Source organism: Ranitomeya variabilis, chromosome 5, assembly GCF_051348905.1.
Source record: "Ranitomeya variabilis isolate aRanVar5 chromosome 5, aRanVar5.hap1, whole genome shotgun sequence".
Taxonomy (NCBI): Eukaryota; Metazoa; Chordata; class Amphibia; order Anura; family Dendrobatidae; genus Ranitomeya; species Ranitomeya variabilis.
Window position 1 is genome coordinate 330,506,917 of NC_135236.1, and position 19,062 is coordinate 330,525,978.

The following is a 19,062-nucleotide window of genomic DNA, read 5'->3' on the forward strand; positions in this document are numbered from 1 at the left end:
GTGCCATGGGAGTGATTCAGAAACACTTCAGGTACAATTTGTATTTAATGTGGTCTTGCTTTTAATACATTTAGGAGGCTGTAATGGCACCGCGAATATAAAAAACACAAGATGGCAGCCCGATTGTAAAGAATCGGGAGTCTAGAATCCATATATACTTTATTTATTCAAATGTAAGAATAATACAATTAATAAATAATAGTAAGAAAGAACAAAAAATGGCTGCACTCACCAGCTCTTGACAATTCTTGTTATTTAAGGTACAGTTACACAGGATCCATGAACATGCTTATGAGGGGAGTGATGAAAGACATCAGACAACAACTTTGCGTGTTGTGGCAAATGCCACAACAACGGTTCTTTGCTTAAGAACAATAATGTAAATAATAAATAATATGTATCAATAACTATGTATTATGTATGTATTATATGTATCAATAACCGATTTGGTGGGCGGGGTCCCTCTGCCTCCGCTTTGGTGGGCGGGGCCGCTCGGCCTTCGATTTGGTGGGCGGGGCTCCTCGGCCTCCGATTTGGTTGGTGGGGCCCCTCGGCCTCCGATTTGGTGGGCGGGGCCCCTTATCCTCCGATTTGGTGGGCGGGGCCCCTCGGCCTCCGATTTGGTGGGCGGGGCCCCTCGGCCTCCGATTTGGTGGGCGGGGCCCCTCGGCCTCCGATGTGGTGGTCGGGGCCCCTCGGCCTCCGCTTTGGTGGGCGGGGCCGGGCCCCTCGGCCTCCGCTTTGGTGGGCGGGGCCGCTCGGCCTTCGATTTGTTGGGCGGGGCTCCTCGGCCTCCGATTTGGTTGGCGGGGCCCCTCGGCCTCCGATTTGGTTGGCGGGGCCCCTTATCCTCCGATTTGGTGGGCGGGGACTCTCGGCCTCCGATTTGGTGGGTGGGGACCCTCGGCCTCCGATTTGGTGGGCGGGTCCCCTCGGCCTCCGATTTGGTTGGCGGGGCCCCTCGGCCTCCGATTTGGTGGGCGGGGACCCTCGGCCTCCGATTTGGTGGGCGGGGCCCCTCGGCCTCCGATTTGGTTGGTGGGGCCCCTCGGCCTCCGATTTGGTGGGCGGGGACCCTCGGCCTCCGATTTGGTGGGCGGGGACCCTCGGCCTCCGATTTGGTGGGCGGGGACCCTCGGCCTCCGATTTGGTGGGCGGGGACCCTCGGCCTCCGATTTGGTGGGCGGGGACCCTCGGCCTCCGATGTGGTGGGCGGGGCCCCTCGGCCTCCGCTTTGGTGGGCGGGGCCAGGCCCCTCGGCCTCCGCTTTGGTGGGCGGGGCCGCTCGGCCTTCGATTTGGTGGGCGGGGCTCCTCGGCCTCCGATTTGGTTGGCGAAGCCCCTCGGCCTCCGATTTGGTTGGCGGGGCCCCTCGGCCTCCGATTTGGTGGGCGGGGACTCTCGGCCTCCGATTTGGTGGGCGGGGACCCTCGGCCTCCGATTTGGTGGGCGGGGCTCCTCGGCCTTCGATTTGGTGGGCGGGGCTCCTCGGCCTCCGATTTGGTTGGCAAAGCCCCTCGGCCTCCGATTTGGTTGGCGGGGCCCCTCGGCCTCCGATTTGGTGGGCGGGGACTCTCGGCCTCCGATTTGGTGGGCGGGGACCCTCGGCCTCCGATTTGGTGGGCGGGGACCCTCGGCCTCCGATTTGGTGGGCGGGGACCCTCGGCCTCCGATTTGGTGGGCGGGGACCCTCGGCCTCCGATTTGGTGGTCGGGGACCCTCGGCCTCCGCTTTGGTGGGCGGGGCCCCTCGGCCTCCGATTTGGTGGGCGGGGTCCCTCTGCCTCCGATTTGGTGTGCGGGGACCCTCGGCCTCCGCTTTCGTGGGCGGGGCCCCTAGACCTTCGATTTGGTGGGCGGGGCCCCTCGGCCTCCGATTTGGATGGTGTGGACCCTTGGCCTCCGATTTGGTGGGCGGGGCCCCTCTGCCTCCGATGTGGTGGGCGGGGCCCCTCGGCCTCCGATTTGGAGGGCGGGGACCCCCGGCCTCCGATTTGGTGGGCGGGGCCCCTCGGCCTCCGATTTGGTGGGCGGGGACCCTCGGCCTCCGATTTGGTGGGCGGGGACCCTCGGCCTCCGATTTGGTAGGCGGGGCCCCTCGGCCTCCAATTTGGTGTGCGGGGACCCTCGGCCTCCAATTTGGTGGGCGGGGACCCTCGGCCTCCGATTTGGTGGGCGGGGACCCTCGGCCTCCGATTTGGTGGGCGGGGACCCTCGGCCTCCGATTTGGTGGGCGGGGCCCCTCGGCCTCCGATGTGGTGGTCGGGGCCCCTCGGCCTCCGCTTTGGTGGGCGGGGCCGGGCCCCTCGGCCTCCGCTTTGGTGGGCGGGGCCGCTCTGCCTTCGATTTGGTGGGCGGGGCTCCTCGGCCTCCGATTTGGTTGGCAGGGCCCCTCGGCCTCCGATTTGGTTGGCGGGGCCCCTCGGCCTCCGATTTGGTGTGTGCTCTGCCTGGGGCCACTGTGCTCTGCCTGGGGCCCCATATGCTGCCTGGGGCCCCTGTGCTCTGCCTGGGGCCCCATATGCTGCCTGGGGCCCCTGTGCTCTGCCTGGGGCCCCTGTGCTCTGCCTGGGGCCCCATGTTCTGCCTGGGGCCCCTGTGCTCTGCCTGGGGCCACTGTGCTCTGCCTGGGGCCCCATGTTCTGCCTGGGGCCACTGTGCTCTGCCAGGGGCCCCATAAGCTGCCTGGGGCCGCTGTGCTCTGCCTGGGACCACTGTGCTCTGCCTGGGGCCCCATATGCTGCCTGGGGCCCCTGTGCTCTGCCTGGGGCCACTGTGCTCTGCCTGGGGCCCCATATGCTGCCTGGGGCCACTGTGCTCTGCCTGGGGCCCCATATGCTGCCTGGGGCCCCTGTGCTCTGCCTGGGGCCCCATATGCTGCCTGGGGCCCCTGTGCTCTGCCTGGGGCCCCTGTGCTCTGCCTGGGGCCCCATGATCTGCCTGGGGCCCCTGTGCTCTGCCTGGGGCCACTGTGCTCTGCCTGGGGCCCCATGTTCTGCCTGGGGCCACTGTGCTCTGCCTGGGGCCCCATAAGCTGCCTGGGGCCCCTGTGCTCTGCCTGGGACCACTGTGCTCTGCCTGGGGCCCCATATGCTGCCTGGGGCCCCTGTGCTCTGCCTGGGGCCACTGTGCTCTGCCTGGGGCCCCATATGCTGCCTGGGGCCACTGTGCTCTGCCTGGGGCCCCATATGCTGCCTGGGGCCCCTGTGCTCTGCCTGGGGCCCCATATGCTGCCTGGGGCCCCTGTGCTCTGCCTGGGGCCCCTGTGCTCTGCCTGGGGCCCCATGTTCTGCCTGGGGCCCCTGTGCTCTGCCTGGGGCCACTGTGCTCTGCCTGGGGCCCCATATGCTGCCTGGGGCCCCTGTGCTCTGCCTGGGGCCCCATATGCTGCCTGGGGCCCCTGTGCTCTGCCTGGGGCCACTGTGCTCTGCCTGGGGCCCCATATGCTGCCTGGGGCCCCTGTGCTCTGCCTGGGGCCCCATATGCTGCCTGGGGCCCCTGTGCTCTGCCTGGGGCCCCATATGCTGCCTGGGGCCCCTGTGCTCTGCCTGGGGCCCCTGTGCTCTGCCTGGGGCCCCTGTGCTCTGCCTGGGGCCCCATATGCTGCCTGGGGCCCCTGTGCTCTGCCTGGGGCCCCATGTTCTGCCTGGGGCCCCTGTGCTCTGCCTGGGGCCCCATGTTCTGCCTGGGGCCCCTGTGCTCTGCCTGGGGCCACTGTGCTCTGCCTGGGGCCCCATATGCTGCCTGGGGCCCCTGTGCTCTGCCTGGGGCCACTGTGCTCTGCCTGGGGCCCCATAGGCTGCCTGGGGCCCCTGTGCTCTGCCTGGGACCACTGTGCTCTGCCTGGGGCCCCATATGCTGCCTGGGGTCCCTGTGCTCTGCCTGGGGCCACTGTGCTCTGCCTGGGGCCCCATATGCTGCCTGGGGCCCCTGTGCTCTGCCTGGGTGTAGGACACTGGTGACGTCACTTATCTCCGGACATTAGCTCCGGACATTAGCTCCGGACATTAGCTCCGGACATTAGCTCCGGACATTATCTCAGGACATTAGCTCCGGACAAAGCCACGGAAGTTGGCACAAATTGCAGGAAGTAGTATTCTAGGCAATTATATATTAGATAGAGTACAGCTGCCCAATTTGAGAATGCCGTCATGTGGCAGGGTGGCTCAAAGAATTGATCAATTGTTTGCTAAATGTCTCATTTTGAAACACATTTAGAAATTAATATGTGCATATGCACTTTATGTATTGCGTTCGGACCATAAGCACCACTGGCTTCTCCCCTTTTTGAACTTTTAGAATCTCTGCCTCTTTAAAGAAATCGGTGTCCTCCATACAGTTGTTTCTGATCCTAAAATATTTCCCATAAGGGATGTTTGAAATCCACTTAGGGAGATGGCCACTGGTGAAGCCGAGGTAGCTATTTACATCCACCTTTTTGAAGTTGGTGGAGGTTGAAAACCGACCAGATGGATCGACGTGCACCATTAAATCCAAAAATTGGATCATTGTGTTGGATATATTAACATTGAATTTAAGTCCCCAGGAATTATAATTAAGGGATTGAACAAAACCAAGTGCTTCCCGTTCAGACCTAGTCCAGATGATGAAGAGGTCATCAATGAAGCGACGGTACATAGCAATTTTTCCTAACGCCAGTGGGGACTGCGCGATGAAGACAGACTCGAATGCCCCCATTCGTCCAAAATAAAAATAAAAATAGGAGACGAGGTTGTAGAGGAAACAGACACCGGCACAGGAAATCTAGTTGAGAAATCCAGCATTTTTAATCTTTCTGCTTATACACTGCCAGATAAAGAAAAATCTCTCCTTAAGCGTGGTTTATCTTATTGCCCTGATGCATCATTAAATGCCTTCAATTTATATCTCGATCTGAATGAGTTTTTTTAGGAAACGGACCATTCAGCGTCACTTTCTCATTGAAGCAAAAAATAAGCCCCCTCATATTGACAAATCCTCTACAGTTGAGACTGACTCCTACCTACATGTTAATCTCAAAACAAATTCCAGTAAATTTTATCCTGTTCATAATGAAGGTGCTCATTTAGAAACCTTTCAACAGCTCATATTCAAAGAGCTACCTTCCCTCTCTCTGGTCTCTAAAAAATTTACCAGTTTGAGTTCCGCTGAGAAATTAGCAGTGAAATTACTAAGAACTAATAACAATATAATCTTAAAAAATGCTGATAAGGGGGTGGGGTGGTCATCATCAATAGGGAATGGTATGTCAATGAAGGTTTTAGAATATTGGATGATCCCGATTATTATGCTAAACTGGAACAAGATCCATCTACCTTTATCTTTTCTAAGTATATTATGCTTATTAAGGAAGCCTGGTCCCTTGGTATTTTACACAAAAATAATTAAAATTCCTTAATATCCTCAGATTTAAGCTCCCTTTTATTTTTTTTACCCAAAATACATAAAGACCCTGTTAACCCCCCTGGCCGCCCCATCATCTCGAGCATTGACTCCATAACTAGTAATCTATCTGACTATGTTGATTTGTTTTTACAAGAAAACGTTATAAAATTGGATTCCTCCATTAAGGACTCCTCCCATTTGATTGATCATCTCTTAGCACTACCCAACATACTGAATTGCTTCCTGATAACCATGGACGTTCAGGCCCTCTACTCAAATATTCCCCATAATCGGTGTCTCGAGGCGGTGTCTCAATTCTTTTCAACTGATGAGCAACTACCTCCCTTACAAGTGGATTTTTTGAAAATGCCATAATGTTTGTTCTTGAAAATAATGTCTTTTTTTTTTAAGGGTTTTTTTTACTGCCAGGTGAAGGGCTGCGCGATGGGGACGAGATTTGCCCCCAGTTAGGAAAATTTGTTTATGGGGGCATTCGAGTCTGTCTTCATCTCGCAGTCCCCACTGGCGTTAGGTAAAATTTCTATGTACCATCGCTTCATTGACGACCTCTTCATCATCTGGACTGGTTCTGAACGGGAAGCACTTGGTTTTGCTCAATCCCTTAATTCTAATTCCTGGGGACTTAAATTCATGGTTAATATATCCAATACAATGATCCAATTTTGGATTTAATGGTGCACGTCTATCCATCTGGTCGGTTTTCAAAAAGGTGGATGTAAATGGCTACCTCGGCTTCACCAATGGCCATCTCCCTAAGTGGATCTCAAACTTCCCTTACCGGCAATATTGCAGGATCAGAAAGAACTGTACTGAGGACACCGATTTCTTTAAAGAGGCCGAGATTCTAAAAGATCGTTTCAGGAGTAAAGGCTACCCTAAGAAGTTAGTTGGTGATGCCTTCACCAGGGCTAGAGAATTCACACAAAGGAAATGCATTGAGAAAATAAAATCTAAGGAGAAAAGGCTGGGTAAATCCTCAGATTTAGTGAACTGGAGTTTTATCACTACTTTTAACCAATCTCACGTCAACATACGTAATCTTGTTAAAAAATACTGGTTTATCCTGAAAGGGGACCCCATACTATCAACACACATACCCGCACAAGCCAGAATGATTTTTCAGAAAAATCAAACTCTTAGGAATTTTGTTGCCCCTAGCAATACCACTCTCAAGTCCTCACTTTCCCCTACAACCCGGATAAATTCCAGTCCGGGTTGTTTTGCATGTGGGACCTCTAAGTGCTTATGCTGTGTCTCTATATTGAATGGGGCGTGTGAATTTAAATCCCGTACCACAGGCACCAGCTTTAAAATTAACTGCCATGTAAATTGCCAATTTTGCTACGTTATTTATTTAATTGAGTGTGGTTGTGGTTTGCAATACATCGATCGGATGATACAAACGATGCATGCTAGGCTCTATAAGCACCGCCACAATATCCGGAATGGGTTCATGTTACATAGTCTTTCCAAACATTTTTCTCTAGTGCACCAAAAGAATTTGAATTCATTAAAACTTATTGTTATTGACCAGATTCCAGAGGATTTGCCTGATCGATACAATAACTTATTAAGAAGGGAGAGTTTTTTGATTTTCAAAGTTGGCACACTGGCCCCTGAGGGGTTAAACCTCACCATTGAGAAAGTCACATAATATGTACGTTGTTATAATTTTTTGTGCACATTGTTTTAATTGTCTAAATTGTTTTTAGGTTGGTTTTAATTATATTAGTGCAGCCATATATATATATATATATATTTTTTTTTAACATATTTTTTATTCATTTATATTAGTGCAGCTATAATTTGCATTTTTTATTATGTGGGTGTTCTTAAGAATTGCTTCTCAAATTTCATTTGCTGCTTTTCCTTTATATACCTCCCCTATCCTACTCTTTGTATAACTGCCATCTGAAGAAGACGGAACTATTCCGTTGAAACGCATTGTGGAAATATTAAATGAAGACTTTTTAATACCAGCTGAACTGTGTCGCTTGCGCTCTATATTTCCATTTTTACTTCATTGTAGAAGCTAAGGAATTACAGAATTCTATTCTTTAGGGTCTCCTATTATTTTGCACCAAAGGTGCACAACCTTCTTTGGTCCACAGGCCACGTTGTCAGACCAAATATCTCCCAAGGGCAGCAATAAAACTGTGTACTTGAGATTTCAGGGAACTTTTTGTAATAACAAGCAGTCATGTATATATGGGGAAATACACTATTTCTGACCATTATTTGACTTTTATCCAACATTTTTCCCATTTTTTTCTTCTGTTTTCTATCGCTGATTTTATGTTTCTCCTAATAAATTGAGTTGAAACTAGCTACAGTACTCCTATACACTTTACACGTAAATATGAGGGATTCCTGCTCCCCTCTCTATATGTGGCATATGTTTAGAAGCCGCAGAATGGAGGACATGATACCGAGCAATGTAATTGTTATACCAGCAAGGGAATGTTATTAACACCTAGTAGAAAGCTGCAGAACCATGCTTATTTCTTTCTGCTACTGTCTAATCACCTCCTCCCGAGTCCCTATCAATAGACTATAATATGCAGCAGTATTCTGATCCCTCAGTGACCTTGCAGTCCGTCTTGTGTCAACTGTGTTGTATTTTAGTTCTTTTTCACAGTGAATGAGGAGTTCAGAAGTCAGGGCTCCACAGTATACGATTAGTAGTTGCACATCCTTGCTCTAACCCTGCATGATACTCTTATTCTCTCTATCATGGAAACTATACGTGAGCAATCACCAGAAACAAACAAGCATGCCAGTGTCCAGAAGATTGTGGGCAACCCATAATGGCATCCTGGACCACATGTGGCCGCAGGCTGTGGACCCTTCTGTATAGAATGGAATTATATATGTGCTCCCTTTTTCTTCTCTATTATTCATTTTATCAGCTTGAAGAAGCAAGCAAAACACAAGCAAAACGTTTTTTTTCTGCAACAAAATTAATGTACCATGCATTGAGGGACATTTTGTACAAGACAGAGAGGATATTCTTTTTTACAATACTTTTCCAGACATTACCATAAGTAGTTATGCATATTTCTCTTCCAGTCCTTCAACCTACCTACATAGATGAGCAAACTACTCGTATCATAGATGGAAAGTCTTCAGATTACTAAGTTTAGAGAACTTACAATTTATACTATTTTAGACATGCATTGCTTACTTTGAATTATCTTATGACCTGTGAGGTACCAATATTATCCTATGACCTATAAGGTATTACTAATTCTGCTATGACCTGTAAGTTATTTTCATGTGCTTGTCTATCTATTACTTGTGACTAGTCTCTTATTTTAGGAGCACAGGAGACTACAACTTGTTAATGGAGCTCTCCTGTCTGCTGATATAACTTTTTTGTTTTTGCACTGCTCCTGTCATGTTGTTTTCTGGTGGTCTGCTAACAACACTCTTATGCCTCTTTCCTCTTTTATTTTCATTTTACAGTATTTTCCTCAATTCATTACTCTTCTTCCTCTGCACCAGAATAAAAGTAATACTTTTGTAATGTACCATTTTAATATGTGACTGATCACAATGTTTTGAGCTTTAACTAGGCTCATAGCAAGGCTGTCCTTAGTTTGGCAAGTGACATGTGCAATAACCATAAAGCATTCAAGTAAAGCAAAAATGCCATAACAATCAGTGCACAAATAGCAAAATAGCACTATAGCTCGATACAGTACAGGTGCTTTTTTTTTTTTTTTTGAAGGTTAAAGGGAACCTGTCACCCGGTTTGACCGATATGAGATGAGGTCACTACCTTTCAGGGCTGATATACAGCATTCTATATTGCTGTATGTAAGCCCCCAACCCAACTTGTAAGAGAATAAAAATAACTTTTATTATGCTCACCTGCGGGGCAGTCCTGTTCGAGGGGTGTCTATGTTCTTGATCCAGCGCCTCTCATCTTCTTACAACTGCCTTCCTCCTTCTTGCTTCATGTGGATGATGCATCCCTACATCATCTACACAGTCTCCTCAGTATCACGCTCAGGCGCAGGCATACTTCTCTATCCTGTTGAGGGCAGAGCAAAGTACTGCAGTGCGCAGGCATCGGGAAAGGTCAAAGAACCACGGCGCTTGTTTACTTCAGTGATCTGCTATGCCCTCAGCAGGGCAGAGAAGTACACCTGTTCAGGAATGCGCAGTCGAGGAGACTGTGTGGATGATGCAGGAGGACAGAAGGAAGAAGGATGGCGATTGTAAGAAGATGGGAGGTGTCGGACCAAGTACATTGACTCCTGTCGAATCTGACCACCCCGCAAATGAGTATAATAACAGTTAATTTTCTTCTCTTACAGGTGGGATTAAGAGCTTATATGCAGTATTATAGAATGCTCTATATCCGCTCTGAAGGATGGTGGCCGTATCTCATATTGAACCAAACCTGGTGAACAGGTTCACTGTAAGCCAGTTTGATACTTCTAACATTACAGTCCTAGTATGGATTGTGTTGACCAGACTGGCCGTGGGTCTCTTGACTCTAACTCGCCAGCCTCATAAGCAGATATGAGACTGTTAAAGGTAAACTGTTATGAGATTTCACTTATATAAAGTACTGCCACCACCTTTAACTTCTGTTTAACATTATTCTAAGAAGATGTATATGAGTCTCCAACCCCCTCTGCACAGCCCCCAAAATATCTTTTCTAATGCTGCCATATGCAATGGGGGCATCTCTAGTCTTGATCCGGCGCTGCCTCTCTGTTTGCAAACACTGTTCTCTTTCCCTGCTTCATGTGGATGACTCGTCCGTTATCTTGACACTGTCCCAAATTGTGCTCCTGTTGCAGGTGTACTTCACTCTTTGCCCTGGTTAGGGCAGTGCAATGTGTTGTAATTTGCATGCGCCAGCTTTAGTTCTGGGTGATTGGCTCTTTGGCCTGTATCGGGTGCATGTTCATTACAGTACTTCAGAGCAAAGTATGTCTGCACACGTGCACAATTGGGAACACTGTGTGGATGATGTAGGCTCATCATGCACATGAAACAGGGAAGGAGGATGGTGTTTCCGACCAGAGAGGAAGTACCAGATCAGGACCAAAGACACCCAACAGACCAGACCGCGCTGTATGGGGGTATTCTAAAACCTTATGCATCTTCATAGAGTGCTGTAAAAGAGGCTTTATCAGTGGTGGAAGTACTTTATATTGAGAAAACCTGGTGACGGGTTCTCTTTTAAGTTCGTGTTCGGTGACCCATAGCCGACTTTAAATATCAAACTTGTGACACCACAGTAAGGCACAAAGCAGCCATTCAATAGAGACAAGTGATGCACCTTGTGTATTGACACAGGTCGCATGCTCCAAAGGCTCGACATAGGTCCTACATACTTTCATGACTTTACGATGTATGCTTGCATACTTGTCTGATAGGCTTTATTATGCAACTGCGTATTGATACAAAGTGTTTTTTGTATTATTGGATCTGGTTAAAAACTGCTATAAAAAACAGAAGAAGTATTCAAAGATTATCAATTTATTGTTTTGTACCCCAGCAATGACCTATGATATTCATTGATTATTTAGGGTAATTTCTGGAGAATAAATAATCCTCTAGAATAATGACTGGGTGGCTGGCGATCCAGGAGAGAAGGCTAAAATGTTAGATCATTTTTACTTTATCAATTCCATATGAACACTATATACAAAATGGAGGAAATGTAGCTTTCACCACCTCCATTCTAGCCAGACACTGTCCCTCAAAATTATTTTCATTTTTTAAGGAGGCTTGTGACAAAAAATGTAAAAGTACTGTATATTAAAAATAAAACAAAAATAATAAAAAAACCAATGACCCATTTACTTCTACAATCTGTATACTGGCTGTTAGACATGGAGTTTGAATCCTATTCCGTGTCATCTGACTATGCGCTTTCATCAGAAGAGCAGCAATATTCGCTGCAATGTGTTTTGTGTGATTTGTAACAAGCCAGCGAGCATGCTAATAATGTGATATTCTTGCCGCTGAGCTGATAACGCTTGCTTATTAGCTGTCATGCTGGAGGAAAGGTTTGATTTCCTAGGGCTAGCTTGGTAATTTTTTGACAACATTGTCAGTTATTACTGAGTAGAGGCGCATGGAGCGCAGTTGAATCGCCACCTAATTCCTCCCTGACCTGTGAGTGTGGTTAGAGATGCTCATTGAGAACACTAGTCTGAACGGAGAATTGTGTGTATCTAATAAATTCCTTTCGCTTGGGATGAGCTGTGAATCGTCAATGAGGCTTTCTTGGCAGACGTGCCGGTTGATTTTAATAAAAATAGCTGCTTTCAGTGGAGTGAGTTCAGGATGCCAAATTTACAGCTGCCTTGCACGATTACTCTTAAAACTCCTTTGGGGCTAATTAGAACCAGTGGGCAAATTAAGTGTATCGATTGCAATTCTCTTGAAGTAACCCCCTTCTCTTCCCTATTGTTTTGTTTGTTTCACGAAGAAATAAATGTAATTCTTTTCAACGTCGCCTTCTCAAAGTAGTGTCTTTTTCTTTTCAGCCACAACACAAAGACCACGTCATGGCTGGATCCACGGCTAGCAAAGAAAGCTAAACCCCCAGAAGAGTGCAAGGAGAATGGTAAGTTTTCACAATTCTTCTGGAAAGGGTCCAGTTAACGGCTTCTGTGCCAGATTTGCAAAAAAACCCAACATGTTCATTATGTTAATTAGCTGCAGCAAAAGACAGAGTTTTGGATGAGAACCACTTCGCAGGAAGTAGTCATATTCTCATTTGTGCCTTTCTCAAGCGCCTCCCTTTCCTTGTATTCACACTCAAGGCTTACAAGAAACCTAGTTTTATTTGGTCTGGGGCACTGGTCTATCAGCCCTCCCATACCCGCCTCTGCCAGGGACTTTGTGTGGTGACTCCGGGACTCTGTTCTCCTAAGGAAGATGCAATGCAAGGAGAACCAACAAGACCACTTGAAAGGATTATCATTATAATATCATGTACCCTTAAAGGTAACGGCTCTGTATGAAGTCCTGGCTTCTATGGTTAATGCTTGGCAGGATGTTGTATCGCCTTTTTGGTATTATTTTGTTATAAAATACAGTGATGGTGGAAATTGTTTGTAGCTGGTTTAATCTTCTGCCTTTTGTACTGTAGTAATATATTAGTTGATGCAAAGATGTGCCGTCTGTAACTGCACTTGTGCAATGAGTATATGCTTGATTTCTTTTTTTGTAGTGTTTTTCTGTTGCTGATTTAATATGGAGAAATGCCTTTATAGCCTTGTAAAGGAATAATGGTCCCCATACAACACCTGTTGGCTGCACACGTGTGTGCTATAATCACGAGGCTGCGACTGCGATATTAACACAAATTACTTGCATCTCAAGTGAAAACCGTCAACTTAGGAGCTATTTTCACAGTTGGCTACGGCTCTGCACGTTTTTTTTTTCTTTGAGAATCAGTGTGCTCATTAAGGAAACATCCAGCTCTTCTTGTATGCAGAGGAGAACATCTGACATGCCCATTTATCAATTAACCTCCATATATCCAGCGCGGAGAATAACTTTGCGATGTTCTTGTCATGCACACGGTCGTTATCGTTTATTGTCATTTTTTAGAGAGTGACATTTAGCTATTTTTTACATTTATAACGATGAGGGTAATCCAGTATTTGGTATATGGGCATAGTATATGGTGCCATATGCTATGTAGAAGAATGTGGAATACGGAAATGTTCACATAAGTCACTTACACCGTCGTGTGGCTTCACATTTCGGGAAAGAACAGACAGGCAGACTCTTGTACCGTTGCCATACACGGCACATCTTCACATCTTAATGTGGTCCATTTATAAATGAGGTGTGACAGGAAGACGCATACAAATAAAGCTGTGCTTAGTCATTAATTGAAGAAGAAATGGATCCATTCATATCTCTAATGCAGGTATTTATTCAGGAATAATGACTGTGCCTGTTCTCGGGCTTTTGCATTGATATTCCATTTGCACTAGGCTGCATCTGCTGGAGCAATAATTGCATTTAATTGCTAGCCAGATTGATTTATACCTGTAACCACTTTGAACAGCTTCACAAAAATTACTTTTTTAATTTACTGGTTTCAGGATGGATTCTAAAACATTAGCAACCCGCAGAGCCTAGTTTTATTATTCCACTTGCTTAATAGTTTACCACAAGACTGCTTATTTATCCCTGTTTTTATTGTTTAAGTACATTCATAAATGGCATTTTAATAGATTTTTATCATGACTTGGAATGTTAAGCTTGAGTTTCCTCGCTGAACTCGTCATGTAATGTTTTGTGTGTCACAAAGGGCTAAATAATAATATCATTAAAGTGGATCTTTCACCAGATTTCACAATGCAAACGGCTTTCATTGTACATATATCTCTCAGACCTGATGAGGCTGGTATACTTACCTTGAATATTCATGTAAGAATAACTCTTTAATCGTTTTTGCAGAGTGCAACTCTGTTAAATTTCAGAATTAAACAGTTATTCTAAAATGAGTTTTCAAAGTAAATACAGCAGCCTCCCCAGGTCTGAAAAATTATGTTAATGATGTATACAATATGCTTTGTGAAATCTGATGGCAGACCCACTTTAATTGTTGAAAGGTTTGCTACTACCCTGTAACTACTCTGTAAAATATCTCATGGTTAATGGCACTAATTCTATGCCATCTGCAACATTTTTCAGGATTCCGTTATGCCAGTTTAATAGATGCAATTGAATATGATTTAATCATCAAGAAATTATTTCACTAATGAAACTCCTCATAAAACAGTACCTCTAAAATTGATTGTAAAAGCTGGATTGTAGTCTTCTTTTACATGGACTTTATTTCTGTGTATTGGCTATATAATGTCATAGGCAGAGAATAAAAGGAGAACAAAACCATAAGTGTGCATTTCACTGCCTTATTATTGCGAGTAGGGCATTCCTAGCATTCCTATTCATAATAATCCTGGAATGTAAACAGGCCGCCAATCACCTGTAGAGTGAGCAAAACGTCCTATAGTTTGCCCATAAAATTGTCCTGTGTGAACTGGACCTGCACCGCCGAGAACAATGTCAGCCTATGCGCACTTGAATCATGGTCTATCATGCCAATGAATTAATTAACTGTAGTTACCAATTTATGGCCATTTAATGCTGCAAAATTGACAAAAGTAATGCACCTTACAACTCAGTCAGACAAGTATGCTCATCTAATATGCTTATTTCGGGGACGGATATATAGACTGAATAGCGATGCAGCTATACAGGACCCTCACAATTTTATTTTTTAGAAAGAATGGCCCAGTACAACCTGGGCCCAGACAGGTTCACTTGGTAGATTATAGTCCTATTAAGTTGGCAGTTTCGTTTGGTGGTGGTTGGGCTTAGCTGTGTTAATAGGTGAGGCCAAACTAAAAACAGAGCTTTCCATCTGTGCGATGGACGTTGTTGGCGATCAGCTCTGTCACATGCTTTCTTGATGTGTTTATATGGTGCTTTGTGCATTAATATTTGTAAGTGCTATGAGTCTTTGTTCTTTGTTCTCACATGTGCGCTCATCTTCCGTTGTGTGCATTGTGCTTATGTGATGTATATGTTCTGCTTATCTTTTGTGTTTGCTGTGCTGGTATGATGTCTGACATGTGTGCTGTTCTTCTGTCATGCACATTGTGCTTGTGTAATGTATGTGTGTAAGGAGATGGACCAGCTGCCGTATTCCCCCTGAAGACCATCCTGCCGTGGTATAGAATGTGAGTAATGTTTTGTTCCTGATATGTTTCCTTGTCATAACAATTGTTAATTTCCCCATAGGCTGCAGTACTAACTCACGGTCACAAGATGTCACGCTCTAGAACTAGGTGAAAGGTCAAGTTTTGCCAGCAGCAGTGGAACAGAGACGGTTATGTGAGAGCTAACTAAGTGTAAGGACAGCCCATAGTGAGTGGGCACTTTGTGGATCTATGGGTAGTTTCAGGAACAGGAAGAAGTAAGTTCAGTTAGAGAAAGTGTGGTGAAGTGGCAGTCGTGGTCATAGGCAGTAGGCTGCTATGGACAACGTTAGTCTGTCATGCGGGACAATGGATTTCCATAGAATCCTTTTGTGCAAGTCCGTATGTCAGCCTGGGAATCTCAAGGTGGATTTCAGGGCACTTGCACACACTAAGCCTGTGGAGCTGCAGGGAAAGATGGACTCAAACTTTCTGAGGCCGGAGGTGATGGAATCTGGGTGCACTGCTTGTGGTGCTTGTGGTACTTACTAGTGCTAGAGGAGCTTGCAAGAGGAATGGTCTACCCATACCGAGCACTAGGGCTGAAGTTATTTCCTACGGTAATGACTCTAATCCGTTGGACCTAATCCTATATGATTCATTTAAATGACTGTAATCTGCCAAGTACAAGTTTGACTGTTTTAATGAATTCAGTGTCCCCTGGATTGTTTGATGCAAAGGTTCTGGAAGATCAAAGCCTGGTGCTAGTGGAGGCCTATGGGCCACAAGTAAGTTTGATGCATCCCACACACACAGCAGCACACCGCAACTGGGACATGATTTTCCTGTAGAGTGCCAGAGCGTGCAGAAGCAGCAGTTCCCCCACGACTACCTCTCCTATGTGTTTGCGGTTCTTGAATGACATCTGAAATTTGAGCTGTTCTTCTGTCATGTTCGCTGTGCTTGTGTGATGTATATGTTCTGCCTGTGTTCTGTGTTTGTATGACGTCTGACATGTGCACTGTTCTTCTGTAATGTGCACTGTGCTTGGGTGATGTATATGTTCTGCTTGTGTTCTGTCTGCTGTGCTGGCATGATGTCTGACATGTGCGCAGTTCTTCTGTCGTGCACGTTGCGCTTGTGTGATGTGGGCGTTCTGCTTGTATGATGTCTGTCATTTGCGTTGTTCTTCTGTTGTGTGCGCTGTGATTGTGTGATGTGTGATTTCTGCTTGTCTTATGTGTTTTTTGTGCTGGCATGATGTCTGACATGTGCGCTGTTCTGTCGTGCACGTTGCGCTTGTGTGATGTGGGCGTTCTGCTTGTATGATGTCTGTCATTTGCATTGTTCTTCTGTTGTGTGCGCTGTGATTGTGTGATGTGTGATTTCTGCTTGTCTTATGTGTTTTTTGTGCTGGCATGATGTCTGACATGTGCGCTGTTCTTCTGTCGTGCACGTTGCACTTGTGTGATGTGGGCGTTCTGCTTGTGTGATGTCTGTCATTTGCGTTGTTCTTCTGTTGTGTGCGCTGTGATTGTGTGATGTGTGATTTCTGCTTGTCTTATGTGTTTTTTTGTGCTGGCATGATGTCTGACATGTGCGCTGTTCTTCTGTCGTGCACGTTGCGCTTGTGTGATGTGGGCGTTCTGCTTGTATGATGTCTGTTATTTGCGTTGTTCTTCTGTTGTGTGCTCTGTGATTGTGTGATGTGTGGTTTCTGCTTGTCTTATGTCTTTTCTGTGCTTGCATGATGTCTGACGTGCGCTGTTCTTCTGTCGTGCATGTTGCGCTTATGTGATGTGGGCGTTCTGCTTGTATGATGTCTGCCATTTGCGTTGTTCTTCTGTTGTGCGTGCTGTGATTGTGTGATGTGTGGTTTCTGCTTGTCTTATGTATTTGCTGTGCTTTTATGATGTCTGAGGTGCACTGTTCTTATTTCTGCTTGTCTTATGTGTTTGCTGTGCCTGTATGATTTCTGACATTTGGCCTGCTGTTCGGTCATGTGCGATATGTTTATGTCATGTTTTACATTCTCGCTGAGCTTGTCTAATACTGCATAACAGACACACACAAATCTAGGAGGAAAGGACATGGAACACACACAAACTGAGGTGCTCAGTCACAAATCAAGAGTCTTAGAAATGCTCTTGAGGTAGGCATAAGAAGATCAGGGCAGGTGTAGGCACTGCTCTCTCTGCCTGATGTAATATATTCACCTCACCTCCTCCGCCAAATTCCTTTTTGATTTTTGATTTTTTTTTTTCCTTTTCACCAAAGAGACATAATTTGTTCATTTTTCCATTCATATTGGCAACATTTTTCAGAATGAGTTGTCGTTTTGAATGACACCATCCATTTTACCATTTTGTTTACTAAAAAATGAGGAAAAAATCCTAATGGGATGAAATTGTGGAAAAAATAAATACAATTCCACTATTATTTTTTGGGTTTTGTTTTTATGGTTGTATGCTGAAAATGACCTGGAAACACAATTCTCCAAGTGTGTAAGATTGAGGCAATAGAAAACTTGAATAGTTGTTTTTTTTTGTGAAAAAAAATTCAGGGATGTGGAATTTTTTTTTTTTTACTTCTGTTGCCATTTGCCAAAACTGATAACCTTTTTATTTTTTCCTTCAATAGAACTGTGTGAGGGCTTGTTTCTTTTAGGGAGTTGTGGTGATCAAAAAACATAATTCTGGCAATTTTTCTTTTCTTTTCACTTTAAAGCTTTTGCCATATAGATTAATTATTTGTAGATTTTGATAGACCAGATGTTTATGGATATGGCAATAACTATTTTTTTCATTTATTTTTAATTGGGGTAGAGAGGGGGTAAGAGATGGGCATTTTCATTTTTATATATTTTTAGTTATTTTTTTACTTTAAATTAAAAAAAAAAATTCCCTCAGGAGACTTTAACCTGTGATCATCTGATTGCTTATACTATATTTTAGCTTTAATTTTTTTATTATTGCAAACCAAAAGCAACTTACTGCAGTGCCAGGACTTTACCACCATAAGGGGAATTGATGTGTGCGTTTTTTATGTTATACGAGGTATGTGGCTAGAATGAGGCATTAGAAGAACAGAAGGTTATAGTTGAAAATCCCAAATGTGAAAAATGTGATTATTATCATGTGTCTGAGGTGTCTTCATAAGAATAGTTTCCTCTTTATTTTGACACTGCCAATTTCTTCTGAATCAAGAGCAGGATGTTTTGAGACACTTTGTTTTATTAGTTTTCTTGCACTCTGAAAAATAAGTTGTTAGAAATCTATTAATATAAGTAAAAAAAAAGTCACTCTGTAACAAAGAACCACGTCCAATAATCAAATCCATAGAACAGAATCTTATATAAATATATGCAAAATTACACAATGTAATAGAAAACACAAATAAAAACAATTAAAATACACTACAGTTTATACTATCACTTTTGCCTAACCCTGATATGGTCAGGCACCCCCAAAATTGAATAAGCGTGTAATATATAGCTACTACAATAGTCAATATTGTATTCTAATGTAGCCAAGCACAGTGTAATCAATGAGCCAATCCTAGATTAAAGGCATAAATCAAATAATTAAAGGAAAAGCTCCATGTTCTAAAACAACCAAAAGAAACAACATATAGTATAATAGCTACCAAACAGCACGGGGCAGTCAGAAAGGACCATGTGGGAGATGTGATCTCCACAGTTATCTAATATATCAGAATCAAAATTTCATAGGGATTAATCAAGATGAGAAAGACATGGCTACTATTTCCATAAGCAGCACCACACTTGTCTACAGAGTGTTTGTGGTATTGCGGCTCAATACCATTCACTTCAATAGAGATGATGTCACAGGTGTGTCAGAGGCTGCAGACAGTCACACTGCTTCTAGCTGCAGGAGGACTCTGTGGTTGGCTTTGCAGACTCCTTCCTAATCCTTCTGACTCTAGGACCTAGTGGCAACCTC

General features: G+C 45.3%; 1 protein-coding gene across 18 annotated transcripts in view; it reads left to right on the forward strand.

Moving 5' to 3' along the window:
- Window positions 1-19,062, forward strand: part of MAGI2 (membrane associated guanylate kinase, WW and PDZ domain containing 2) — a 1,417,815-nt gene that overhangs the window by 923,722 nt on the left and 475,031 nt on the right. For 13 of the 18 annotated variants that reach the window (XR_013215731.1, XM_077264697.1, XM_077264691.1 and 10 more), the window contains one exon: window positions 11,921-12,004. Coding sequence is in view for 17 of the 18 variants with exons in the window: in XM_077264697.1 (XP_077120812.1) it covers window positions 11,921-12,004 (84 nt within the window). In the remaining variant the exon portion in view is untranslated. The remainder of the gene's footprint in view (window positions 1-11,920; window positions 12,005-19,062) is intronic. The other 5 variants (XM_077264700.1, XM_077264696.1, XM_077264687.1 and 2 more) reach the window with 1 other exon arrangement.